The 27,232-nt window shown below is 40.4% G+C and overlaps 2 protein-coding genes across 5 annotated transcripts in view; one reads left to right on the forward strand and one right to left on the reverse strand.

Annotated features, from left to right (window-relative positions):
• kcnip1a (Kv channel interacting protein 1 a) overlaps nt 1-16,933 on the forward strand; it is a 36,467-nt gene extending 19,534 nt beyond the window's left edge. For 2 of the 3 annotated variants that reach the window (XM_020706556.3, XM_004073250.4), the window contains exons 2-8: nt 12,271-12,395; nt 13,778-13,847; nt 14,444-14,514; nt 14,606-14,713; nt 14,803-14,907; nt 15,032-15,094; nt 15,468-16,933. In XM_020706556.3, the coding sequence (XP_020562215.1) occupies nt 12,271-12,395; nt 13,778-13,847; nt 14,444-14,514; nt 14,606-14,713; nt 14,803-14,907; nt 15,032-15,094; nt 15,468-15,515 (590 nt within the window). In that variant the 3' untranslated portion in view covers nt 15,516-16,933. Of the gene's footprint in view, nt 1-1,865; nt 2,173-12,270; nt 12,396-13,777; nt 13,848-14,443; nt 14,515-14,605; nt 14,714-14,802; nt 14,908-15,031; nt 15,095-15,467 lie in introns of those variants that run through there. The other variant, XM_011480124.4, reaches the window with a different exon arrangement.
• A 39-nt stretch (nt 16,934-16,972) lies between these two features.
• On the reverse strand, nt 16,973-20,177 carry tlx3a (T cell leukemia homeobox 3a). Of its 2 annotated transcripts, none has more exons than XM_020706555.3 (3): nt 19,608-20,177; nt 18,555-18,792; nt 16,973-17,994 (listed from the first exon to the last, which is right to left on the reverse strand). In XM_020706555.3, exons 1-3 carry the CDS (start codon nt 20,032-20,034, stop codon nt 17,811-17,813), a joined length of 849 nt encoding a protein of 282 aa, XP_020562214.1. In that variant the 5' UTR covers nt 20,035-20,177; the 3' UTR covers nt 16,973-17,810. The 2 variants fall into 2 exon arrangements, with proteins under 2 accessions (XP_020562214.1, XP_078809689.1); XM_078953563.1 differs by having other exon boundaries at nt 19,599-20,177.
• Between the last annotated feature and the right edge of the window lie 7,055 nt (nt 20,178-27,232).

Here is a 27,232-nt window from a genome sequence, read left to right on the forward strand (position 1 = left end):
GTCCCAATATTCTACAATGACAAGAACACAGTCGGAGCAACATTTTCTTCTGTGCTTTACAGTTATTGAAATGATGGAGAAAGATTTTTTTCAGAGGTTTTTGTACGGGACAAGCAGGAAACGCTGCACTGATATGAGCACAGAGACTTTACAGGGGATGATGAAAGGGTATTTGGCGTAGGCTTCATGTTTGAAGACACAGTTATGGAATGATAGGTAGATGTTATTTGAGGGTAAACAGGGCAGAAGTGAGCTGAAAATAGTCAAAGTTTGTTATACTGTATATCCATAAAGTCCCTGAGCTGTGTGTCTAAGAATGAGGCATCTCCTTGTTTGGATGCCACTGGCATCCGCAGGCACCTCAGCCTGTGATTAAGCGCTCTCTCTGCCCTGTTGGTGAATGTACAAAATTTGAATGTGTTGATACATGTGCTCCTCCCTCTGTGTAAGTGTGTAGGCAGGGTGGAAAGATGACTCCCTACTGGTGTCCATTCTGTCTCCCTAGCTGTTGTGAGAAAAAAAACAAAAAAACATTTGAGAGCTCATGAGCACGTTTTCACAGGAGCAGACTGCACATATTTAACTTGCCAAACGCCATCTTTTCTGCTGATGCTTTCCGTATGGTGGCCCAACAATTACACTTTGTTCATTGTTCGCAGTTATTGGCTGACAGAAAGTGCTCCACTGGTGGAGTGGTTGCCACATTTACAGATGGGCGATGGTTTAAAACAGATGGTTATTTGGGAAAAAGGCACACAGTTTACAGAAACAAAACCACATAATTAAAAGCCTCAGATATCCTCTAATCATGTAACACATCAAGCCACGAACACAACTGCACAACTGGCATGTGACAAGCATCCGAGAACACGCATTTTTAAATGTGCAATTAGCCCAAGGTCTTCACACTGGATGAGCAGGGAAGGGCTTCTTCTTTCCTCTTTTTCTACTGTTTACTAGCGCCACCTACAGCTGGAAGAGGCTTGGTGCAAAATGTTGATATGAAGCCAATCTGGCGAACCTTGCTCCAGATTTTTTCTTTCACAGCTCCATTCCGATAAATGAAAGACGTGGAGTCATATTATTCCAGACCAGGACAAACTGCAATTATTAATTCGTCCTGCCTGATCAATTATCAAACGGTTGGCATTTCCTTGAATTAAAAGGGTCGCCATTCATACGTCACTTCAAAATCCAAGTCCAACGTTTGACCTGATAACTTTCAATGCACATTCAATGGCCGTGCATTTTGTATGTAGAGCCAGAAAAAGGTCTCAAAATGTGTGTAAAGACATGTAAACGCAAGAATTTGGAACATGGAAGCCAGAAAAACGCATATTCGTGGTTTTACATATACTTTACATTGGAAGTGGCTGCTTGAGCACACGGGCAGTGTGAATGTAGCGACACGTGTTGAATATGCCCTAAGTAAATCTGTAATTTTTTGATATTTTACGTGATTTTCTATGAGCTTGATTTGGAATTTTTATTGAAAAATATCTTTGTTTTGCAGTACTAATTGCCTGAATGAAAAGTTTTTCATTCACATGTTTGCTCTTCTTATTCTGCTCCATCACAGGAAATAGTGTAATTCTGGAAATATGACAAGACACGTGTGTTGCTGCGGTCTTCCTGATTCTTCACACGCATGATAATTTATACTTAAGTGATTCAGCGTGGTGCCAGTTTCGCCCTGATTCAATGATGGTTTGCTCCAGCTATTTGTGCAGTTGGAAAGGTGATGGATATACAGAGAGTGATGAAAAAAAGGGAAAGAAGGAGGCAGGGAATGAGCCTCGATGAAAAAACAAAGAACGGAGAGGGAGGGGAGTCGCAGAGTGGAGGGGTGTGGGGAAAAAAGAGGCAGAGAGAGATAGGGAGGGAGTGAGAAAGGAAGGAGGAGCTCTGCAAAAAAACATAGTGAGAAAGCATGAAAGGGAGAGTGAACGAGAGAGTTTCTGGCGAGAGCAGCCATTGACAGAAAGGAGAAGAGGATGAGAGAAGGAAAGAGGGCAGAGGAGAGTGTGTGCACGTTCTAGTCGTCATCGCGTGTGACATAGACAGACAGACTTCAGCATCCAGACACACTTGTTTCCACGACGACAGTGGCAAACATGGGGGCTGTGGTGGGCACGCTGACATTGCAGACCAAGCAGAGGAGGCCATCCAGGGGTGAGGGATTGCTCACACACACAAACATACAACGATAAACACCATGCGTTTGCCACATGCATGCATGCCTATATATGTGCAGACAGAAACTTATGTGTTTTGAGAGATACGACAACTCACACCTCGGACAACGCATGCAAACTTCAGAGAAAGATTAATAATTGCTAGTGTTTCTGCTTTAAAATAATAATAAAAAATCTGGTTTAAAGACAAAACAACCAACAGGTGTTTCCAAAGCAGAATAAAGTGCAACTGTTTCTTCACCACAAAGTTGTAGCACAGAAATCCATCTGACCCTATTTTTTTGTTTGTTTTTCTGAAAGAAAGTGAGAGATAGAACCTTTCTATCCATGTCTGTGTGTGCCTGTACACGTGCCTGCCATCTTTGAATCCCAGTCCCCACGGATGCACAGAAACAGGGCTGTGTGTGCTTGTGTGAGGCGCTCTGTCTGTCTGGTCGTGCGTAGAGACGTAAGCGTGGTAAACACACACATGTTGAAGGTATTTGTCACTCTGCTCACACACTGGTTTTTCTGTTTTGCTGTTACCTTGGAAGCATGGTAGCCATGGCAACAAAAGATGTCTGATTTGGGGTGGGAGGGGTCGGTGGGAGTTTTGATGAGATCGGGGTATTCCTAAGTAAGTCAAAGCAACATGGAGGAGACAGACTAAGCGGGAGACAGGCGTGTCTGGAGGAGTGACGGAGTGCTGTTTGGTTTGGAAAACCTGTTGCTTTAGGGGATTTTCTTCCTGCTTCATCCCTAATTATAAAAATAAGTGAAGTGGCTGCTTAACTGAAAGGGTGCACTAAGATGAAGAACAGTGTGAAAACATTTGCTATTAATAGTGTACTGTCACTTTTGTCTCGAGGCTGAATGTTGTCAGCATTCAGTCTAAATGACACCCAGAGGAAGAACATATTTCTCATTCTTTATGGGCTCCTCCCAGTCCTCATTCTATGAGCTCCTCAGTTCACCAAAGCACTGAGCTAGCAAGGTGTAAATGTGTTCCTGTTCAATATAAACGAGGTTTCATAGATGACTTACACAGAAAACAGGATTTATTTTCAGACTTACAATTGTCCCGTGATACAATGAGAGGAATGGAGCAAAGCTCAAGCTATATGGCAATTGTTTAGGATTCTGCCATCGTGTCAGACTCTCCTCCGTTGCATTGGGTGCATGCTGGATTAGTGCGGCTGTAAATGTAAGCAGTATTTTTGCAGCGTTGCCGATAACTTGCCGGCACTGACAGCGGCGCTGACAGAGATACAGTGCTTGGCTGTAGTATTTTGGAGATTAAATTCCTACACAACTGATCCTCGGAGCACGGGCATAGAAGCGCCGTGCACAGAAAGGAGGATAGTCCGCCATTCTCTTAAAATTTTCTGTCCATGATAGCCCTCTTGCTAGTTCACTTTGTTTGTTATTTGCTTCCACTTGTTGACTTATTTGCTAGATTTTCTTTCTGTTGATCCACTCATGTCTATTTCCAGACAGGAGTGGCGGTGGGGGCCTCCACATTCACTCCCTGATGAATTTTTCGTCTCTTCCATTGCCTTCCTTGCTTAAGTCCTTATAGCCATGTTGCTGCAATCCTTATTTTCCCTCTTTTTCTTATCTGTCACTCTGCTTTCCTCCCTCAGCTTCTTTAAAGTCATGTTTTCAACACTTTTTTTTCGATCTTCTCTACTCTCCAGTGTTTCTTTCTCTTCTGCCTCTAGCTTCTCTCCACCCCCCTCCCTTTCTGTCTGTTCTTCACGCTTGTTTTTTCTTCATCTTACTTCCTCCACTTTCTCCTTCACATGTTGCCCCCTGTGTCTGCTCCTGGAGGCCTCCTCACAAAAACTCCTCTCCTCTGGTTCTTTGATGCCTCTGGTTCTTTCGCTCATTGGCTGCTTTTATCTGTCATCATCATCCAATAGTGTGTTCTTCAGTTTGTGTGTTTGCTTTTGTGCAGATTCCAGACATATATTTACTCAAAAATCTGTGTTGGTACGCTGCTCTGGGAATAAATAATCTGTGCTCGAGTGCTCAAACATCACACATACAGTCCTAACACACAGAAGTGCTAAGAAATGCTCAGAAACGACCTCAGCTCTTTATTTATCCTCCACGGGTTGTGGATGTGTAGTACGCAAGATGACGGTATGACAGGCCTTTCAGTGAACCACTAATGAACTGATCACTGCCTTTGACTATATGTCAGGAATGGGAGCTTCACAGCACAGTGCTTAAAAACTCTTCCTGTTTTTGGTGTTTTTAACATGTTCTTGTGACATTTGTCGTGATGGAGAACATATATAAAATGATTTAGCTTAAAATTATGTATTTGAATATTTCTTTAATTAAATTGTTATAAATCTGGAGCAGATAAAAAATGCCATTGATAAAAGCTTGTAAATGTGACGTAGGAGCTACAATTGGCAGGCCACAAGCTCTCAGCTCTGCTCCAATCGGATGAATCAACCTGCAAACAGATAGATCCACGTAGATCTTTATTTTCCTTATCCGAGCTGGCATCTGACTCAAAACTGTACGACTAGATAGCTTCGACATTGCTTATCATTGTTGTTGCGCCTGTAATGTTTGACTGGGGTTGTGAGGGGCTGTAAGCTAGTGAGAGTTAGTGTGAACAAAGGGATGATGGGATGTCAGGGCAGGTTTAGTGGGCACCAGCAGTCCTGCCCACAACTCGGAGGTGAATTTCTGATGAACTTCTTCTACTCTGCACAAACTTTGTCCTAGAAAATGACACAAATTTTTTATTTTGCCTAAAAATGGCATAATCATAATCATAATTAAAAGATCACTGGGAATGCTGTTACAACAGATCAAAAGATGATTAGAATGGGATTTTAAACGTCCAGGATGTACCTAATTTACAACAAACATTTATTTTCTGTAGAAACTTTGAACTTTTATTCATCGTAGGGGCTGCTTCAAACTCTAGGCCAGTGAAGCAGCAATTTTTCTACAAGAGTGAGCTGGAAGACAGACCCCGCTCCATTGCTGCCAGGATGAGTTTATGATAATTCAGATTATGCAAATTCTACTCTTGGGCAAGGATTACAAGACACAGTATGAAGAGGAAAAGCGGGAGTGTTGAGTGGTTCACTTGGGAGTTTGGCAGTGGAAAAAAAAGAAGATATGAAATTGAGACAGGAAGGAGGATTAAGCTGGAAACAGAAGAAGGGAAAATATGGTGAAGATGAAGAGAAGTGGTAAAAAACACTGAAAATTCTAAGCTATTAAATTTTACAATACAACAGATAAAATGAGGAGAGGCTAAAAAGAGAAATCTCCAGATTTCTTCCTGCCATCCAAACCAATAGTAAGAAGCATTGGAGTTGTGAAGAATCACGCTTACTAAGAAAAGCAAAACATCTACTGACTTATCTTTTTGTGGTAAAGATGAAAATGCTTACCACAAAGTTTTCTTTCATATTTACCAGTTATAAAAATATTGCATGTTTTTTTTAAACTATTAGGAAAAACATTTTTTAAAGAGGAATAAGTACTGGAAATTGACATTGTCCAAAAGAAATGCATGTTTAGGGTTTTCTGTTTGTTTTCAATTTCTTTTCCTCGCTATATTCAAATCCTATTTGCAATTAGGCTTTTCCTAATGGTTTACTCTTTCTAATTTGCCTTTTCCATTAAGCCTTTGTGCAACTATTTGGGCCTTGAGCCATGAAAACAGACAAACAGTTCATTTCATCTCCTTTAATGCAGCCAGCTGTCACACTACAGTGAGCCACTCTCTTTTCAAAGGTAGAGGCAGTCTTGGGACTCCAGTCTCGCCATTCATCAGTCATGGAGCGGTTACTTTCAAGGAGCTGAGATGATTTGTTTAGACTGCAACTGCTCAAGGCCCAAAGTGTCACACAAAAGCTAATTTAAAGGCAAATTAGAGAATGTAAAACTATTAGATCCAGCTGCTAATGGTTTGCAAAATTGCTGTGAGAAAAAACAGGAAATAGAAAAATAAAAATGTTCAGCGCTGTGCTCCCAGTTTCCTTCTTCTGCCAACAAAGTAATCCCCCAGCTTCTAGTGTGAGCTAACAAATATTTGTTTGTGTGCAAGAAGCCAGCATTTGTGCAAAATCTGCAGCAGTTTTCTTTGTTTTTTGTCTGCTTTCTTTAGGGCAGGTCTGGCCGACCTTGGTCCTACAGAGCCACAACCCTGCTTTTTTTTTTTCCAGCTCTCCGTTCAACTGCTTGATGCTGAATACCTAGTTTAGGTGTGTTCAGTCAGTAAGGATGTGGGATTGCCTCAGCCAGCTAATCAGGAGCAAACTGGGATGGCAGAGCTGGAAAACAAGCAGGGTGGTGGCTCTGGAAGACCAGGGTTTGCTTTGGAGGTCACCACCGAAAATCGTTTGCCTCCATCTAACTCTATTCTCTAAATCCTACTTGTTCCCACCTGCTAACCTCATTTCTTCCTTCTCTACAACCATGAACCTATTTTTGGCCTTCCTAAGCCTCTTTTTTTGATAGATCCCACCTTACCTTTTATGCACACAATTTCTGTTCCTCCTCTTAAAGTGTCCAACCCATCTCAGTTTCCTTCCCTGCATTTATTTCCAAAACATCTAACATGATCTGTTCCTCTGATGTATTCATTTATGATCCTATCCATCATCATCACTCACCTCTGCTAACTCCAGCGCTGCCTCATGTTTCTTTCTCAGCTTCACTGTCTCTCTAAACCAACAAGATGACTGCTCTCACCACAGTTTTCCACACCTTCCTTTCATTCTTGCTGATACTTTTTAGTTACACATCTCATCCGAAACCTTCCTTCACCTTCTCCTCATGACCACTTTCCATCACACTCTGTAGTTGTGGACTTTTGGTCCTACGAGCTTCAAATTCTCCTCCTTCTTCATCCCTGCTTTCTGTGACATCATCATTCTAATTTTTTACACACAGAAGCTCTACCACAGTGTCATTCAAGAACAAGAATAATTTTAAGTCAGGTTAGTTTTGTAATAGTGTACTGTTTTAAAACATAACATGGCTTGTTAACCAGAAGTATTAACTTTCATAGAAGTTGTATTCCCTGATGACTAAAAAACTAGAATATATAATAGAAATGTGGTCAAACAACACAGGTTTAGTAGTATTAGTTGTTGCCTAAATATCAAATTTATCCATGCTAACAGAAATGTAAAATTAAAAATACTTGTTTATGATGTGTATTAATTTAGTTAATAACCATCAAGGGTTTTGAAACTGGGTTTCATGGTGGCATAGTGTTTAGCGTTCTTGCCTTACTGCAAAGTCCTGGTGACTGCGACAGAGTAACTTCTGTACCCTGCCATTGCCCAACAGCAGCTGGGACAGATAGTAGGGATGCAGCAGGTTTAGAAAATAGATTAGTGGATGTTTTAAAATCCTCTGTAACAGTCTCCTCATTTCAAACGCCTTTTTGGATTTTCACTCTTGTTTCATCACTTGTCTTGTCCAAGAGGGTATTTTTTGTTGTTGCGGTTTGTTTTAGAAGATGCAAACACATTTTGAGTTCAGACAGAATCTGTTAGGCCAACATCTGCACCACATTACTGATTTCTTTGCATCTTTTATTCATCTTCATTTTTGCCATAATAATTCATCTTAAATGTAATAACCCAGGGGGGGTTTGGTGGTGCCTTAAATTTGTCTTCTCCTGCAAAGCGAAAACGGATCATTCCAGATCAGACCGGAACTAATTAAAGGGAATTCTGACTGCACTGTCAGAAATGCCTTTACTTTATGATGATGCAAATAGAACATTTTTAAAACTTTAACAACAATATTAAGCAGACTTATTACATTTAATATCTCACGTCTTTTTTAAAGTAAATCAGGTCAAATATGTTGTTCTCTCCATGAGGAAAGCAACCACAGGGCCTACATTTCTCTGAGGGCTCAAACAAGATCTCTAGCAAGTCTGCAGCTTCAAGCCCAGCATAGATCATGTCAAGTGTGCACTGTCAAATCCACCCATTTCAGATGCTGTCAAGCATTGCATTAGTCATTTTGTGGAATACCTCTATCCATCATAAAGAAACCAGTCACGTTTCACCTTGATAAACACGTTGCAGCTCCATCTTGTGGCTAAGTAAAAACAAATTAAACCTCTCAAATAGAATAAACAAAAGGAGAAGGATCTGTATTAAACAACAACGGCTGGTTTGATTAAGCTTCTAAGATATAAAACACATCAATTTTAAAGCTGTATATTTTTACTATGGGCGTTAATAATGAATTCGATCAGAAGTAAATTAAATTAAGGATATGATGCAGAAATATCTGATTAATGATTCATATAAGTATGGCTGTCGCATACTGTAAATCTTAATACTGGGCCTATGACAAAGACAAAAGAGGTTTACTTTGACCAGCAACTCCAGGAATATTGTGCGAGTTATCAAAACTGAAACTAAGTAAGTACAGCTGCTCACTTGAATAAACGCTACATATAAATACTTAATCAACCTCATCAAGTGACATTTACACAAATGAGCCTCTTATAAATATCTGGGAAATTAGATTACATGCTACTCTTCCCTAAATTAAATTGTCCTCAGCACCGCTGCTTAATTCCACAACGGTAAATAAAACAGACTTGCAATTTACATCTCTGTGGGAAACCTCATGATGCAACGGAGCCCCCTGTAGTCTGTAGTTCAGGGGATGCACTGGAGTTTGCTTGGCAATCACAGCTCTCTTTGTATTAAAGCTTCACGCGTGTGGCAGCACTATTAGCAAGAGGAAGATTATTCGTTTTATTGTAATATCATTTTCCACTGCTACTACAATACATCTCCAAAAATCTGTTGTTATTGTCAATGCTGATAGAGGGTGTTTCTTTTATGGTAGTAGACAGATGTGTGAGATATCTTCATCCCCTTATGAGCAATAATGGAAAAAAGAGCAAATGACTTGAGGAAACATTGAACATAAATCTCTTGTGAAGGTTTTACTCTGCACCGTACATATTCCAGATTTCCAGTCTTTAAAGCATCCCTTGATTTTTTTTAAAGGAACAGAACTTATCCATGCACATCTTAAGCTTGGTCCTAACAGGAAAGCAAAGAGGAAAAAAACAACATCTGAATGATACTTGTAGAAATCAGCACTGGAGATGAAACTTGCAGCATTTATGAAGCATGTCTGTGCAGAAGCATGCTTGACTGTAGTTTCTCCGTTCCTTATTATCAATGGGCAAGGTGGACCTGTTAATGATCTGCTTGTCTTTTTTACGTTCTACTATCGAGTTTACAGAGGAACAGTCGCTTCTCCCCCGAGGCTACTCATAAATTAGTCAAATAATTCTCATCTCACCTCATAACTGAAAGGCTTTAAGACAGTCTTCTAGAAATGAATAGCTAATTAAGATGTTCCATGCTCTTTTTGGTATTTTAATGATCTTGTTAATGTTCCTGCTTTTTTGTCACTTTTAGAAAAATTTTACTTAATAATCTGCTTATAAATTGTTTTTTATGATTATTTTCCTCCTTTGTTCTGTTTCCAAGGTTACAAGCTTAGACCCATATATCTATAAATGAAGGGATTGGTTTACATTTGGTCAACAGGTTACTGTCTTTTGTTGGGGACATGTTGTTAGTAATCACCTGTCTGTGCTGGTTTCTGCTGCCACCTGCTGGAAATGATGTCTTCAAGCTTAAACCAACACGAGTTTTTTTGTAAACATTAATGTGCTACATTTACACCTCAGTTTATAGTGATTGTAATTACTTTTCAAAATGTTTCATAGCTGCAGCTATGAATATACATAAAAGTGATGTTTATGATGTAAAGTTTCATCAAAAGGCTTGAATTTAACTTTCTGGTTTTAGAGGTGAGTGCATTGCATATATGTGAGCCTATTAAGTGCTGATAAACGCTCCCAAATGTATACTTTTGAACAAAAAGAAGGTGAGTTTATCATATTGCAGAGTTCTTGGAGGAGGCCATTGAACTGAACCCCTGTCCCAGACAGAGATTGTAACCCAACAAGGTTGTGAAGGATGCAGAGAAAGACACAAATGAGTTAGTGGGATCAGGAAGAGGTCAGGACACAAGAGACATGCCTGAGGGGGTGATGAGATGGGGGGATAAAAAGAGATGAAGAAGCACAGATGGGTGCAGGTCTCACATTTGGAAGAAGCAGGACGTTCAGTGTTTAGAACCATGAAAGAGGGGAGCTGTTTGAGGAGACGATCACTGACTGTGTTTTGACAAAGGTCTGCTTTTGAAAGCAGTATAATATTTAAAATAGGCAGAAAAGGTGACCAGAAGGACAACTAATCCAGAGTAATAGAAGAAACAACTGCTATGGAGGGAGAGGAGCAGAGCGAGAACACTTTGCAGACTATAGTCATTGTTTTGTTGGGCTGTTTGGCTGTCAAAATGCTGCACCTGCTGGGAGTCATCACTGTTAAGGGTGAGTCTTTATCATTTCAGTCTACAAAATAATGAACTGCGTGGGGAAAAGAGCTGTTAGTTTTAAAAGTGACCAGTAATAGAGTGACCATTCACCATCATTTTATTTTGTAAAGTTAGCCCTTCGAGCACAAGACATCTTGTTCTGAGATGCATTCAATTCCATTTCTCAGACTGACTAAATTTTACAATAATTATTCTGATTTATAAGTGTTTTGGAGTACCTTTTAATAAAAGCTGCTTGGAGAAAATTCTTTCTTGTACGTCTTTAAAAAGTGTGATGTTTTTGATATAGGACCTTCTACTCAGCCGTGATCAGGATTTCTGCTTCTCTGTATCCTCAGAGACTTCACACAGATACTGCTGGAGTATAAGTCTCACCTTTTGTAGTTTGGTGTGTTTGCCATGTATGCATAATGTGTGTTTTATTTATTTATTTTTTACTGTTGACTGGTGTGTATAAACAGAATTTGAAAGCATTTCCATGATTGTACTCTAAAGCAGCTGTTAGTTTAATCATACCAGAAGACAAGCAGAGACATTCAAGCACATTTTTTGTACATTATTATAATTTTTATATGTTGTTATTCAGAATAAAATGTACAATAAAACACTGCATTAAACCTGAAAAAGATTCTGACCAATATTATAACAGCAAAGTCAAGCTGCGCAGTAAAACATCAAGTTTGACCTGGTGATTCACTGAAAGGACAGAACCGAGGAGGCGCTGGTGTAATGAGGCCTAACAAAGCACTAATGGGTTTTGCCACACAGATAAAAGTGTCTCCCTTTTAAATTGCTCATGTTTCAAAGTATCCATTGCACAGGACAGTGTGAACTTTACACTCTGGTCTTTGTGTCGTGTTGCTGATCGTTTCACTTTCAGATTAATTTGAACAACAACGTTGAGAAGAGTGAGGAAACTGCAGTCGACCATCACGCAGTCCAATTTAATGGAACTCAGCTGGCAAATATGTCTGATACTTGTATAAATATAAAACACCATTATTTATCTGTTGTCTTCCAGCTTGTTACTATTTAAGATAATCACTTCATTATATTCTGAATTTAAACCAGTGCTTCGTTTGAATTGTGTGCAGGTAATTAACAGTATGATGTCACTTGAATGATGGAAGGATGGCTCAATAGATGGCGGCTGTTTGACTTCACTGTTTAATGCACACTCCAGGTTCTGAAAGTGTGAGCCTGAGTCAAGGATGTGTCCCTTTTCCCCTCCCCTGCAGCGATGAGAGGAATGCCTTGTTAATGATGGAGCTGCTCATCCGACCTCTAACGCTCCACACCTTCATCTGTCCCCCTTTTCTTATTCAAATTCAACTTAATTTGTCTATAGCACTTTTGCTGTTACAAAGCATCTCAAGGTGCTTTCCATAATAAAATAAATAATTGTAAGATTTAAAAACACAGTAGTTAAAAAAGCAAACATAGTGTAAAATAAATAAAAACCCAACACACATACACACCCCATAAGTAAAATCAACATAAATAATTAATAAAATATATAAAATCAAGCTAAACATGTGGACACGTTAAAACGGCGTAAAAGCTATACTAAAAAAAAGTATTTTGTTCATTATACTTTTTGGTGTATCTTTTATGTCATTCATTTTAATACATTTTTCTTCCCTTTTTTTTTTCTTTTTAGATAATGCTGACGATGACTTCGAGATGACTGTAGTCTGCCATCGACCAGAAGGCCTGGACAAACTGGAAGCGCAGACCAACTTTAATAAAAGGGAGCTCCAAGTTCTCTACAGAGGCTTCAAGAATGTAAGAGACTATTCATTTGTTATTTACTAACCTATAAAAGCTGTACAAGTCAGAATTATCTAATCTTATTTCTAAAACACCTGTTTTAATGCTGAGGTTGTCTCAAAACATGATGCAAAAAGTGAGAGCACTCAAACTGAGAGATTATTTACAATTTTTTTAATCCAGTTGAGCCGTTTACTTTAAATTTGTCTTGACTGTAGTATTAGACTAAATATGTAAACAATAAGAGAGAGTTTTTGATATGATCCCCACACTGAGCAAGTAAAGGGCGACAGAGGAGAGGAAATCTCCTTCTAAATGGAAAATTAGGAAGAAACTTCCATCAGATTCAGTCAGTGAGACTCAGCGACCATCTGCCATTGGAGTGTAAGAGGAAAGGAAAAAGACACGTTACAAAAAAAAACTCAAATCTGGAACATCAGTTGCAGATTTGAGAAAACAGGAAGCATGCAAACACAAAATTGTTTTTAAAAACTTTTGTTTAAAAGATAAAAGAGAAATGTTAGTGACTGCAACAAGGAAAGAACAGGATGAACTTCCAATCCCTTCAACAATTTTTATAAGAAGATGTTAGTCATTTCAACACTGAGCAGTAAACAGGCACAAGTCTCTTATAGCAAAAAATAAATTAGTTAGTTACTGCAACAGAAGGAGAAGATAAAGAAAACAAAAACACAACTAAACAACAAGAATCCAAAAATATTAAAGGATATAAGTATAGGAAACAGTTTATTATTTTCTGCAGGATTGTCCCTCAAGTGAGTATAGTAATACCACATGTTTTTCTTCATCCAGCAATAATTACTCATTTAAGGAACAATTGCTGCTGTTATAGATGCTAAAACTTTATCTTTGTTGTGAATTTTATTCATTCATGATGCAAAACGGAAAATATTTGGTACATCTGGTCTGTCATTCTCACTTCAAAATCCGGATTTCCCAATCCAAACTGGTTTAGAAAGTAAGAAAAAGAAAGGAAAAAAACCCACTAAAGTAGGTTTATTTAAAAAAATCGGAAACCTCAATTAAAGTAAGCACGCACAATTGAAATTGCATGAAATAATCGCGATAATGCCGGTCACCACCAGGGTTGTGTCAGGAAGGGAATCTGGGCGTAAAAACTCTCTACCAAACCCTGTGTGCAAATCAGTTCAACTGATTGACTGTAGGCAACCCCTGACAGGTCATGTGGCAAAGTGAAGACAAGACAAACACTAAAAGAAAATTGGTCAGAAATGTTCATGAAAGTTTGTGACAAGCATAACATTTTGTAACAGTCACCACTACAATAGTTTGAATCTAATGTAATCTTCTGAACTCTTCATCAGATCTTCTTGCTGTTTTTCCTCATCGTCTTTCTATGTTTTCTGTCTCTCCAGGAGTGTCCGAGTGGTGCTGTGAATGAGGACACCTTCAAGCAAATATACTCACAGTTCTTCCCACATGGAGGTAAACATAATGTGTTAGTGGGATTTTCTTGTCTTTGCCTTGACCTGCAATATAACCTTTCTGTTTTTTTTCTTTTGTCAGACAAGTGGACGGATAAATCCTGTAGTTAACCTTCACGTGTTTCACCTTCTGACCTGTAGTCTTCCTCAGAACATCTGCCAAGATGCGCCACAATAAACTGTGAAGTAATGTTCACACCGCCATCTGGAACGCACGTTCAAGTGACCTCTTTCAAGGAAAAGTCTATGAAAATGGGCATATCTGTCCGTTTAATGGACGTTCGTTTTGTACATTGAGCCTAAAAATGATCCTACAAACTCATGTTAACATCCGTTTTCGGAGACTTTTAATTGGAAGTGGACGCTTGAGAGCATTTTGCTGAAGGTGGTTTGAAGGTTTGGTCACTTGGACACACCCATTACAAACTGCTGATAGCGACCTGATGAAAGTTGCTAACTTTTCTGAGGAAGACTGCAGGACAGCAGTTGAAAAATGTTGAGATAAAATGCATCTTTATCCTTCCACGTATCGGACAAAAAAAAGTACATTTAACATGGAGAACAAGGAGAACTTGATTCTTTTCTCTGTTACTGCAGATGCCAGCACTTATGCGCACTACCTGTTCAATGCATTTGATACAGGACACACAGGATCCATAAAGTTTGAGGTTAGGTCAATTTTCTTTGTACTGTCTGCCCCCAAACACATTTACCTGCTGTTTCGTCTGGTTTCCTACCGTTTGATTCTTCCTTCATCAGGACTTTGTGACAGCTCTGTCCATCCTGCTGAGGGGCTCCGTCACAGAAAAGCTCCAGTGGACTTTCAACCTCTATGACATTAACAGAGATGGTTATATTAACAAAGAGGTGAGTTTCACCATTTTTTTATTTTTTTATTATTCTTTTTAGTCAGCTTGACATTGTGTTTCTACTATTGTACATCTGCCGTTTCACAGGAAATGATGGACATTGTTCGAGCAATATATGACATGATGGGGAAGTTTACCTACCCTGTCTTGAAGACGGATGCTCCCAAACAGCATGTGGACGCTTTCTTTCAGGTACCAGTTTTATTTTCATGTCCTTCAGTCATTGAAGTTGAATCAAATATATTGTTAGGAATGGTGTGTGTGTATTCTTTCAAAGGAAATATGTCAGTGTTGCCACATGTGCCTCTAATTGCAGAAAATGGACAAAAACAGAGATGGTGTTGTCACACTTGATGAATTCATCCTTTCATGTCAAGAGGTACAATTGTTTTTATTTGTTATAGTTAAACCAATAGGTCTGCATTGCTATTAAAAAGGACTGTTCCTTCCACGAATCAGAAAAAAGGTTGTTGATGCCTTTGGCATCACTGACATGCTTTGACAAATTCAAGAGTGTGTATTTAAAAACTGGCACAATCAAGACAATCAATCAAAACTCTTTTACTCTCTCCATGTTAATACCCTTCTGTCTTCATATGTCTCATTATTTCAGCTGTTAATTAGATCTTTAGAATGTGTTGCCATTAGTCTAAAAGGCTAAGACAATATTGGCTTCTACTGCCCCCTAGTGGACAGTAAAATAATGGCATCAAACATCTCTGATAACCAGCTCTCATTTCTTCTTTGCACAGGATGAAAACATCATGAGATCTCTACAACTCTTTGAAAATGTCATCTAGAGAACAAACATGGCTGATATGGACAGATAGATGAAAGCACACTGGGAAGAGACGAGGAATAGAAGAAGATGAAATGAGAGAAAACCAAACTGCAAAAAAGGAACAACTTGTGACAAACGAAATCAAGAGAACCGAGACAAGCACCTGCTCAGATAACCGTACAGATAGCATCTATCGGTTACAAATCAATGATTAAAGGTTTTTTAAAGGCTTTGGAAAATTTCCTTTAGACTTCAGATGATCTTTCCGTGACTGTCTACCTCGTCCCTATCTCCTTTGTTTGTTGGTGTTGTGGCCGTTTCCTGCTGTCCAGAACTGTGTGAGCCCTTATGGCGATGCGTAACTAAATTCTCTGTCTCTGTTGGGTCAACTGTCATCAAGCAGGACTGACATTCTAACGTGTAACGCACAAATGGAACTCTTTGCACTCTTTGCTCATTAACTGCTGAAAAAAATCCATTACAAATCCTCTGTGATAAATGATGCGCAAAAAGAATACCGTGGATCATTTTGGATGAAATCCCACGGCTTGTTTCTGCAAGACATCAGATTACATCAGCGAATCTGGATCTGAGTGCGAAATGTTTTACACAAACACAAAGCTGTAAAGGTTTGCAGAAATGAGCTCAGCCAGTTTCTAAGTGTTCTTGACTCCTGCTGTGTTTCTGTGTTAATCTGTGAATGTTGTAAAGAACCCGACTGAAGATATTTAACTGTTGCTTTTGTGGCTTCTTCTCCTCTTGTCTTCGATCACTTGTGTCTGTCTGTGTGTTTCTGTTTCTGACTGTCCTCTCTGATTAGATTTAACGCTGTAATCACTTAAAGTGACCCTAAATGTTGATTTTTTTTTTTTATTTAAAAGAAAGAGGGAGAATACAGGGAATTAACGCAGGCATGTGCATGAGTTTATATGTGTGTCCAGATGACAGAAGGCTATGTTTAGTCTCAAAATGTTGTGTAGTTTTGCAGTTTGTCCATGAGGTCAGGGAGGACTGCATTTTGACCCAGAGTTCTGACTTCATCTCTGTCTGCTAAAAGGGATTCGACTCAGAGCAACCAACATTTCACTGTGAGAGCCAGATGCTGGGAGGCGATGAATGAAAACTGGAGAGAAGACCTTATCACTGAATTTGGAGGAAAGGAAGCCATGTTTTCAAAGAGAGCCATTCTAAGGATTGGGCAAAACTAAAATTGATGCTGTCATTCACTGTGTTATACCAATAATAATGATAATAATAGTAAAAAAAAACTGTGTTGCAGCTCTTCTTAATTGTACCCAGACAAGCCAACAGTCAGAAAGACAGATGGGTAGACAGACATACAGACAGACACTTAAAACCATCAGAATTAAAAGTATGTGTGTATTGAAATATTGTATAAAATCATTATATTTATCAATAAACTTTTCAAGAAATTAACTCATGCTGGCTACTTTCAAACATTGTTACGTCATACACTTTTTCATTTGTGCCTCATAACTTAAAAACTTTTATTTTTTTTGCACATCGGAAAGAGGATGAGCATAAAAGAATCACAACAACTTCTTGAACTTCTATTTACAAATGTACAGAGATTTTACAAAAAGAGTTTGTGCCTTGATGTAAAAACCAATAATTTAAGTAACATGCATCAATCCCATCATAGCCTTCCTTATTTTCATCTTATTATTCATTTCTTTTACTGCTCAAAATAACATTTTTTTCACGTAATGCATTACTCTGGCTATCATTTGAGAGGGGTTTTGTGGAAACATGTGCAAGAGAATTTCAGGGTTTCTCTTAAATATATTTTTGTGGAATTTAGATTTCATTTATAACCACCAAACTAATGAAAAAGATCCAGATAATTTCTTCAGTATTCATATAAAATATAATGAACACACACCAAAGCATGTACTCTGCTGTGAAGATGGTTTTCATCAGTATTGTTTCCAGCTCCAACTGTAGCTTTCACAGAATAAAAGATTTTGTATTAGTGAAGAATTAATCGCAACACTCAGTTGAAGAACAACCTGTCCTCTTATTCTAATAAAAAGAATAAGAACAAGCAGAGGACATTTAAAGGATCACATGGAATTTAATAACAAGTTTGTCTGAGATCCATTTTTAAGATGGGAAATTGTTCTGAAGGACAGAACAATTTTCTGTCACACTCACCAACAATTCACGTCCATCTCACGAACCCACTTAAATGGGAGTGACCATTTGTGGCCACATCATTACAGCAACAATGAAACCAAGTCCCACTGTCCTCTTTGCATTTATATGCCCTCCATGCAGTCAAAGCGTGTGCTCCTCATTCCCTGTCTTCGGCCCACGGTTGGAGGTTCTGCAGCGCGTACAGGGAGGAGTTGTGCGCGCACAGCGGGTCCGACACCGCTGATTCGCTAAGGGATTTCTGGAGGGCGGACTGCTGCAGCTGCAGGATGAGGCGATTGGCCTGCTGACGCTCCGCCTCCCTTTCCTCTGCTGTCTGTCTCCTGAAAGACGGTGCGATGATGAAAATGAAACTTTTAGAAATTCATTAAATGTGGCTTCATATCAAGCAAAACGAACAGAAATTTAATAAAACCAATGCGCGTAAAAGTGGAAGCTTGTGCGTAAATACTCTCAATTTTGATTCTAAGCTCAAAAGTTAAAAGACGTATACAAGAAAAATAAATATGAAGACAGAAGTGTTTAATTATAATATAATTTCAGCTTCAAAAATATTTGTTTGAGTAAAAATTGTTGTCATTTCAAATACGAATAGATTCATTAACAACAAACATTTTATAGTATTTTACGCATGAGGTGTAGCTGAAAAATAAGACAAATGGCCTCAAACAAAATCTGCATGCAAAATGTTTATGTTTGTTTTAAATTAAGACATATATTTCATCTTTTTCTGTTTCGTGAGGATGATCTGCTCAATAGTAACCGTGCGTCTCCATAATTTTTATAATCAAGACGTTCAAAAGTAAAATTCTATAGATTGCCTAAGCAAAGTATTCTGAAACCCAGATGTCCTACAAATATAACGTTCTGAATCTGTACCGACCTCCATTTGGTCCTCCGGTTCTGAAACCAGGTCTTGACCTGCGCGTCTGTCATCTTCAGACTCTTAGCCAGAGCTGCCCGCTCGGCGCTGGCCAGGTACTTCTGCCGGTGAAAACGTTTCTCCAGCTCGCAGATCTGGACTCGGGAAAAAGAGGTTCTAGGCTTTTTCCGTTTGGGAGGAGTCCGGTTCTGATACGGGTGTCCTATCCGACGCGTAACGGCAAACGGTACCAGAGCCGCTGCAGGGGAAAAAAGAATAAGAGGGAGGCAAGTCAGGTCTGAAAACATTTCTCATTAAGATTAAAGTTTGACCATGAAGGTCAAATTTGAGGATCTGACACTTTTACACACATAAAACACAGTTGAGAGAATTTTCCAAATAAATTTGGCCAGAGAGAGAAACAATATCAGTGAGAAGAAAGAAAACAATCTTGGGGGTTTGAACTTTACATTTCTAACTCAGGTAATAAGGTGACAGCAGGCCTTTTAAGCTCTTAATACACATTATTATTAATATCCATAAAATGTATTACAGGTCTGAAAATATATTTTTAACTTTGATACTTTTCATTCAAATTTTCATTAAATCACTTCAAATTATTTTTCTCTTTCACTTGTAAAAAAAATAATTTACCAGGAACTGCTGTTCGTATTTTTCATTTCGTTTAATATTGAGTCATATTTTTAAAATATTTCCACCACGGCAATAAATTCAAGCAGAAAGCGTTTAGCTGAGCAGTGGAGTCTTTCCAACATGATGGTTTTTTATTCGTTTATTCAGAATTGAAAAACACAAGTCCCAAAAGATGAGAAGAAGACTGGAGTTTGGTTATATTCTGAGAAATAAGTGATTACCTGAAGATGTAAAGTAGTGTTTTGTGTGTCTTAAAAATTAATTTGAGCTCAAAGTAGATCCAACCAAGTTTCACCCGACTGTAAAAAGGCTGGCAGGTTTTTTTTTTCTTTCCGTTGCTATTGAAAAAAAAAGTTATAATCGGCATGATGCTCTAAAATATTCACGAGAGAACTTTTCTTGCTCTCCCACCTGGCCTACCTGATATCCTGTCTTTTGCGAACCTGTTTCCTATCCAGGGGAAGCACAGCCCTCCAAAGCCAGGAACAGCGTTCTGGACGGGAGCTGGGGGTCCCGGCGCTGTCACGGGTCTGTGGGCTGGTACTCTTATGACTCCCCGGCTGCCCAGACTCCTGCCCTCTCCGTATGAATCTGAAGCTTCCACTTGAGGCATTATGCCGGACAGGGAGATTGACAGCGCAGTGTATGAGGGCGCGTTGGCCCCCGCCGGGCTTCCTAAACTGTAATAAACGTCTCCGCTGCTCAGATCGGATCCACTGAGTCTTCTCGGCGTGCGCCCGCTCTCCGGCTCCGTTCCGCCTCCCAGAATCTGGTCGATGCCGAAGCTAATGGGCTCGTGGTGGACTGGTTTTGGAGGGGGGCTCGGTGCACTCGGTTCTTGCTCCATCCTTCGATTTATAGACACAAGGATGCGAAAATTGTACGGGATATTTTAAGGAGGACTGACAGGAGAGTCAAACTGAACGAAAAGTCATCATTAGAAGAACCTCCATTGCTGTCCACCCGTGAGGTCCTGAATCAGCGCGTCCCCGTTGTCTCTGTCGGGCCTCTTCGTGGGGACTGGGTCCTCTCCACAGGCTGTGCTGAAAGTTTGATGGGCGTTTGGAGAGATGTGACGCTCTGTCCTCCCCTCAGCGCGTCAAAACGCTCCGTCTAGCAGCTCCTTCCTTCCTCCATCCCTCTCCACGTTTCATTGGCTGGCACAGGAGTGACTGATTGAATGTTGGTGGGGGTAGGCCCACGATTAGGCACAATAATCAAGATTTCCCATAACTACGGGTGTCAGCAAGTTATATATATGGTAAGATATGGCATCTTCAGGCCGTTCGAGTGAGTCAGTGCTTCATTTAATGTTTTCTTGTAAGTCTAATAGAGAGTGAGGAGCGTGCTTTAACTCAGAGGACATTTACATGACACATGGAGAGAAAGAGCAATTCTCCTTGCTGCTCAGCCGTGATTGTTCTCGTTAGAGCCAAACGGCGCTTTAGCAGCTCTGACAATATGTTACGCACACACTTTGATGAGGTTTTTTTTTATCATGTGAAAAAGGCTTCAGATGAAAAAAAAACCCACAACCACCAGTTTTAATTAATGCCCTTTCTAATTCTGAATTTTCCGGGTACAGATGCAGTGTCTCAAACATTTGAGTTTGTAATGTCTGACACGAAATTCAAAGGGAAATTGACTGAAAAAGGAGTAAAAGAAGCAAAAGAGAGCAAAATGTTGGTTACATTTCTTTTTGGAAGTCGATCTTATTCATTTTAGCTTTGGGATTTAACATGTAAACATATTTTTCGATTTTATTCGTTCATTTAAACTGCGAGCATTTTAAAATTCCGCAGCATAAATGTCAGCCTCTTGAAATAAAGGCTCCAATAATTATAGTAATTTTTGTTAAACACTTGAACAGACGATTAGACCAACTGAGATGTGGAAAAGTATTTAAATTAAGCATATTTTCATTAGGTCTAAAGACGACAATTAGTTGCGTAATTGCGCACAGAAAGTGCCTTACGTGACAACCATAACAGTCCTATAAGGACTGCAGCTGCGTTGAGCACTGGCAGAGTCACCAACACCTATTGAGCTTGGCAAACCCTTTGCGTGGCCTTATTTGTTTCTGGTAGCCAGTGCCACATTAAATGACCTGACAAGGGAAAGCCACGGGCTACTTCAGATAAAGTGTCCGGGCTCTGGAACTGCTAACCGCTCAGATTCAATGTAAGCAGTGCCCAAAGTGACCAAGTAATCTCATTTCCACTAACTTGTCTCATGGACAGACAAATGAGCGTCGGCCTAGGATGCGGCAGGTGGCTTTCTGGGCTATCACATTACAGTACTTTACCAAACTAGTTCCTTGCGTATTAATTTGTATTGACACAGGGTAGCTTTTGAAATATTTTAAGCAATTTATTACGAAGAGGTTTTCTTAAAATTGCATTTTCATTAGCTGAATATTTGTTCATAGTTTGAATTTCTTTCTTTTAAAAAACCATGTGACTTTATTTTGACATAAGGGGGAAAAAATCGGTGATAAAAAAATTGCGCATTTGCTCACGCCCAAAAAATACATGGAGACTTTGATAAAAGTTATTATATATTTTTAAAAGGGGAGAAAAAATAACACCTTTCCTTTCACAATAAAATGTTATGAAGCAATATGAGATGGGACAAGGCCTGAGGTGTTTGTTTGGCAATATGGACAGAGTCCGAGTGTTGGCCGCTTTGCGCTGCCATATGTGAGCGCACCGGTGGCTTTTGATGGGGGAGAATTGGTCTGTTATAGCTGTCATCATGTCAGACATTTCTGTGATTCTCTTACTGACACTTACAAGTAACATTTCCCTCATGCTGGAACTGTTGTCGTGGAAAAAAAAGAAGTACACTTTAGTTAAATTCCTATTTTTTCTCCCAAAACAAAATAAAAAAAGGGGGGAAATAAGTGACAAGGAGTTTGTTTAAAACAAAAAAAGTCTGGTAAAACGGAAAGTGAGACTGTTTCTGTCAGGAGAAGGGGCCACACACAAAGTTTGGGCGTTACTAATCCGCTGTAATCCAATGATTATGAGCGATTATGACGCATCAATTTACCTGCAAACGCGCAAGACTTTTGCGGGTTTATTGAAGGTGTGGGGACAGAGCAGGACCTTTTCATTCAAGAGGAAAAAAAACAGCATAATTGATACCAAAAGCCTGGAGGTCATGTCGTTTAGATCAAAATATTTCGTTTCAGAAAAATCCAATAGCCCCGCGTGAACAATAGAAGAACATCAATCCTCCTTTTTTCACCCTCTCCATATGCAATAAAAAAGCTGACACCATGATTCTAAAAGTCCAAAAAGAAACGACAACAAAAGAGTGAAAGAGTGCGATTTGTTTGAGAAATTACCACTTGATCTGCATAATCGGGGGGTTCTGGGCTGCAGCTCGGTACCCGGGGGCTGCGTTTTTATTGCGCGTCTCCTCGCTGTTATCAATTTCAGCAGCGCGCCTGACTTTTTAAAAGGGGGGACGAGGCCGGCTGCCTCTGAATAATGAATGACACGCTTTTATATTGTCGCTAAAGTGCCCGTGATGTTACAATATGAAAAGGCAGCGGTAAGTAATAGTGCATTTAAAGGGGATGTAGTGTATTATTATGATGTAAAAGAGAAGGAGGGAGAAGCAGATGAGTGGAGAGCAGCACCCAGAGAAAGACAGAGATTGTTTTATTACAATGAGAAGAGATGAGTTTGCCTCGCAGCGAAACGGGGACCAGTTAATGAAACTTTACCGCAGCTAACGATTTCCCCTCCATCTCTAAAAACCCGCCCTTATGAAATATTTAAACTATTTAATATAGGTGGTATTAAGCTGAAAGACACTTGCATGGGCCATCTGACAGCATTTACAAGGCTGGGGATATTTTAAAGTTGGGTAAACAAAGCTTTAGGGCCTGCTCCCTGCTCAGCCCACATACAACAAAAGGCGTGCTGTAAATCCAGCTATTGAGCACATTATAGTCAAATCATGTTGACTTGATTATTCTAATTTACACTTATGTGCTTTTTTTCCACTATGTTCACTGCGTGGCATTGTCTGAGTCTGGAGTCTGGAGTGGAAGGGGGTGGGATTGAGTTTCTTATTGACATGCTCGGTGGGATTGTTGGATGAGAAGAGAGCAATGGGATCCCACATCAGGGACTGGACAGGACCATCATCCTCACTGGGGCCGTCTCTGGAGCATTAGTTCTCTGACTCTGTGTGGAAACAATTCATCTGATCGACGGATAAAAGGCAGATGAGCTTTGCATGATAGGAAGCCATCCACTCAAAAGACAGATGACTGCAAAAGTTTGACTGCAGAAAGTGTTGGCACTTTTTTTCTCTCACAAAAAGCCTAAATAGTCTGTCTTTCTGCTCCTTGCATAAGTCATGCTTTCTTTTTATTACTTTTTTCCCTCCTTTGCTAATGTTGACATTTGAAGATTCCCTGAGGTGCGTTTGTTTCACTGAACATTGAGGAAGAATTTGCTTTGGCTCTGTGTGTGTGAGGCCAGACCTTGTTCGGCTGTCTGATGGTTGAACGCATGGCTGCTTCTTCACGCTGGTTAAAAGACAGCAATTGAGGGAGGAGATGAGGAGGAGGAGGAGGAGGAGGGGGGCAGGGAAAGGGAAATCAGCATCGCCCAAATGTAGATGATATAGTAGAACCGGGATGGAGGAAAGCCTGAGACGTGAGGGGAAGAGTTTAAGCATTAATGGGGATCGTTTGGGGATGATGATGAATGAACGCAAGTTTGGTTCTCCTCTTTAAAAAGTAAGATTTACCCTCTATTGCATCCTGCTAAGTAAAAGTTCTTTAGCTTTTAGTTGCTGATGGTACAGCTTTAAAAAGGATCCCAGTTGACATAATGACTGATGCAATTAATTAGTTTCTTATTGTTTTAGTGAATATGACTGATTATGGGGAGCACAGGAGAGCACAGGGGTGGGGGTATGTCTAGGAGCAGCTGAGTGCTCTTGAACGCCCCTGGTCGTAGCACTAATGCGTTAATTCATTACTGCTTGTAGTCAGCTGCATTGTGTCAGAGTTGAGTTTCCCGTCTCCTTCTGTCTGTGTTCTCTGCACTTCATAAAAGCAGATTATAGTGCGTGTCATCCGCACTCCCCTGCCTCTTGACCTCCTCACCCCTCCTGTTGCCTGCCTGCGGGATGCTCCAGCAGGGGAGCAAAGGGAGGGAGTGACAGAAGACCAGCTGCCACCAGCATAGTACTCTGCAGCCTGGCAGAGACTCCAACTCCAGCCTCCTGCTTTGCTGGGCCTTCTGGCCCCTCAGGGTGGAGGGGGGTCACCAGCCTCATGCCACCAGCTCCACCTGTCTTGCCCCAGGCGTGTTGAGACCGATTAGACACAGATATATACACAGCCATGCATGCATTTAAAAACGGCAAGGCTCCAAACGGCAAAACCAAGCCACAAAATACCCCATTCTGAGCAGGTAAATATTTAAAGAGATGTTCTCCACACGCGCTGCGCCCATCCTCACTCGCACGCACCGGAATACTCAGAGGCACTTTGCTGAGAGGCGTGAAAGAGCAGGAGCTAAGTGAGGCCAATCCAGAGGGCTATTCTCTATATTGATTTCCCATTATCAGGCTCTTAGTCCCTGTGGAGTCATTAGTGCCGGGATCAAACAGACAGACAGAGAAGGAGACTAATACCAGTCACTTACAGCAGTACGGTGAGATCACCTTACCTCCCTCAGGGTAGAAAGGCCAGAGAAGAGCCGAGGAGGAGAGGAAACGAGTACGGGAGGGGAGCTGTACGGACGAGTGCAAGGGGCCAACAGATGGAGACGACAACATGCAGAAAGGAGGAAGAGGAAATTGTAGACACTCTTTGATCACTTTATTTGGCCTCGAATCTTTGTCTTTGTGGAAATATCTTTGATTTCCATTCTACCTTGAGGGAAAACAAAGATTTAAATCCCATTTTTGATCAATTTTTTTCAGTCTGTTCTCACAATTGAGACTTTTCTCTGTCAAACCATAAACAGGGCAGCCAATAAACCTCCCCATCCTCCTGTCTGTCAATGTTTTCCTGTAAAGATGTGGTGATGAATGGTTTTCATGTAGCCAGCAGCTGTCCCCACACCACAGAGAGCCACACAACGAAAGAGAGAAGTATGAAATGGGAGATACTCATTTCGGTCCCTTCTTTCATAATTCCGGTGGATGTATTTCTACTCTGTGGATTGTGCCGCAACTATGAATTTGTAGTTTGAATCAACACCATCAATCTTGTTCACTTCTGCCAGCTTGTGAGCTCTGAAAAAACTGGTGGTCAGATTCTCTTCCACACACACGTCCACAGAGCTCCGACTTGGGGGGGGGGTGACCCTGGCCTGACCCCCCTGCTGACCCCCAATCTGTTCCCCTACCTCACACCATGAGAGACCGGGGCTCACTGGGACGGGGCTCAAAGATACACACAAGCATGCACATACTGTGCAGAGAGCGATCTGATGGATATCTCCTCAGACAATGCCATGTGTGTGGCAGCGTGCGCCGGGCACCGCACTCCTGTGCGAGTGCACCGCCATAGCCTCTGCCCCCTCCCACTGGTGTTAATTGATTCTTAGTGCGCTTTGCTGATTGGTGTGAGGACCCCTTGAGGCGGGCTTGGTCCCCTCTCCCCATGAGTGTGTGTGTCACCTAAAACACACTCATGCAAAGTACAGCTCTCACAGATATACAGCAAATCTAAAGAAAGTCCTGTGATCTGTATGTTGACATTTATGGTGCCCGGACCTCATGTGTTGATTGGTGTCACAGCACAAGCACACATATGCGCACACATATGCGCATGCAAGCACACACACACGTCTGTCTTTCAGGGGGTTTTCACACCCTGGTAAAGAGGAAGCTGGCTAGCTTACATGAGCAGATTGTGGATCATATGAGACAATCCACATAGAGAAAATTGGTGTCTTAGAGGTGGTTCATGAATAATATAGGTGAGTGAAGGTGTGTGTGTGTGCACGTGTGCGTGTGTGTTAAGAGAGAGGGAGAGCCAGAAAGACATTAAGAGAGATGAATCTCTGGTTATTAATTTCCAGCCGCGGCCCCTGGGTGAGATGTTAATATAGGGCTGATTTTGACTAATTTCTTATTAATTGCCATCAGCGATTACACAGTGGCCAGTAATGTGGCTAATTTGTTGAAATGAATTTGGTTTTCTGAGGCATTTTAATTGCTGCAGGTGGGCATCCTCCTCCACACACCGTCACTTCTGATTTTTACCAGGAAACTTTTGAAGTAGCGGTTTAGATAATACATATTAGTTAAATAATATTGTCGTAGTACAAAATGTGTACTTACAGCTCAACTGAGCTGAATAAACAACTCATCACATCAATGCTAGAGCTCTTTTCCTGGGTTTAAGTGTTCGTAAATTGCACACAAGTTGAATATTTTGCAGTAATGTCTGAGGTCATCATGACCTTAAAGTGATCCATGGAGTTTCCTAAATGATCTGGGGTCCAAATGTCATCTGAAATGTCTCCATGTGGAAAAATAAACAACTGAAGCCATAGAAATACGATTTGCCCTTTTCCTTAACCCTTGTGCTATCCTAGGCACGTTAACATTGGGAGTTGGGTCATCTAAACCCACTAGACAGTGCGCTGAACCTTTTTTCTTCAATGATTTGTGATCTTCACTGGTGTCCATGGATTACATGAAATCTTTCCACCTTTATCCACCTTTGTCATGGTAGGGAGAACACGTCAATGCAAGCGTGGGGTCATCTAAGATAGCACAAGGGTTAAAAAGGATTTTGATGATCTAGAAACTTCCTGAAAGAAACCATGATTTGGTAGAAATTTGCTAAAATAAATATGAAGGTGGATGGCACAAACAAAAACATTATAAGAATTAACAAAAAACTACAACTGAAGCACCACTGTGGAAAGACAAAAACATGATTTGGGTCCTTTTTTTCCTATTCCTATTCCTGTTCATACTGTAGATAGATAGTGGGAATTGTGGATTTTACTCAAAATAACTTCAAATAAGACCTTTTAACCTCTTAAAAGCCATGC

The sequence above is a fragment of the Oryzias latipes genome, chromosome 10, assembly GCF_053564925.1.
Source record: "Oryzias latipes strain Hd-rR chromosome 10, Olatipes_Hd-rR_3.1".
NCBI lineage: Eukaryota > Metazoa > Chordata > Actinopteri > Beloniformes > Adrianichthyidae > Oryzias > Oryzias latipes.

What these genes read in the sequence shown, in the direction of transcription:
- tlx3a (XM_078953563.1), bottom strand. Translation starts at nt 20,034, where the DNA reads ATGGAGCAAGAACCGAGTGCACCGAGCCCCCCTCCAAAACCAGTCCAC. An exon ending in CAGGATATCAGGTAGGCCAG is followed by an intron (nt 18,793 to 19,598) that starts GTGGGAGAGCAA and finishes TTTCCCCTGCAG; the next exon opens with CGGCTCTGGTACCGTTTGCC. An exon ending in AACCGGAGGACCAAATGGAG is followed by an intron (nt 17,995 to 18,554) that starts GTCGGTACAGAT and finishes ACCGTCTTTCAG; the next exon opens with GAGACAGACAGCAGAGGAAA.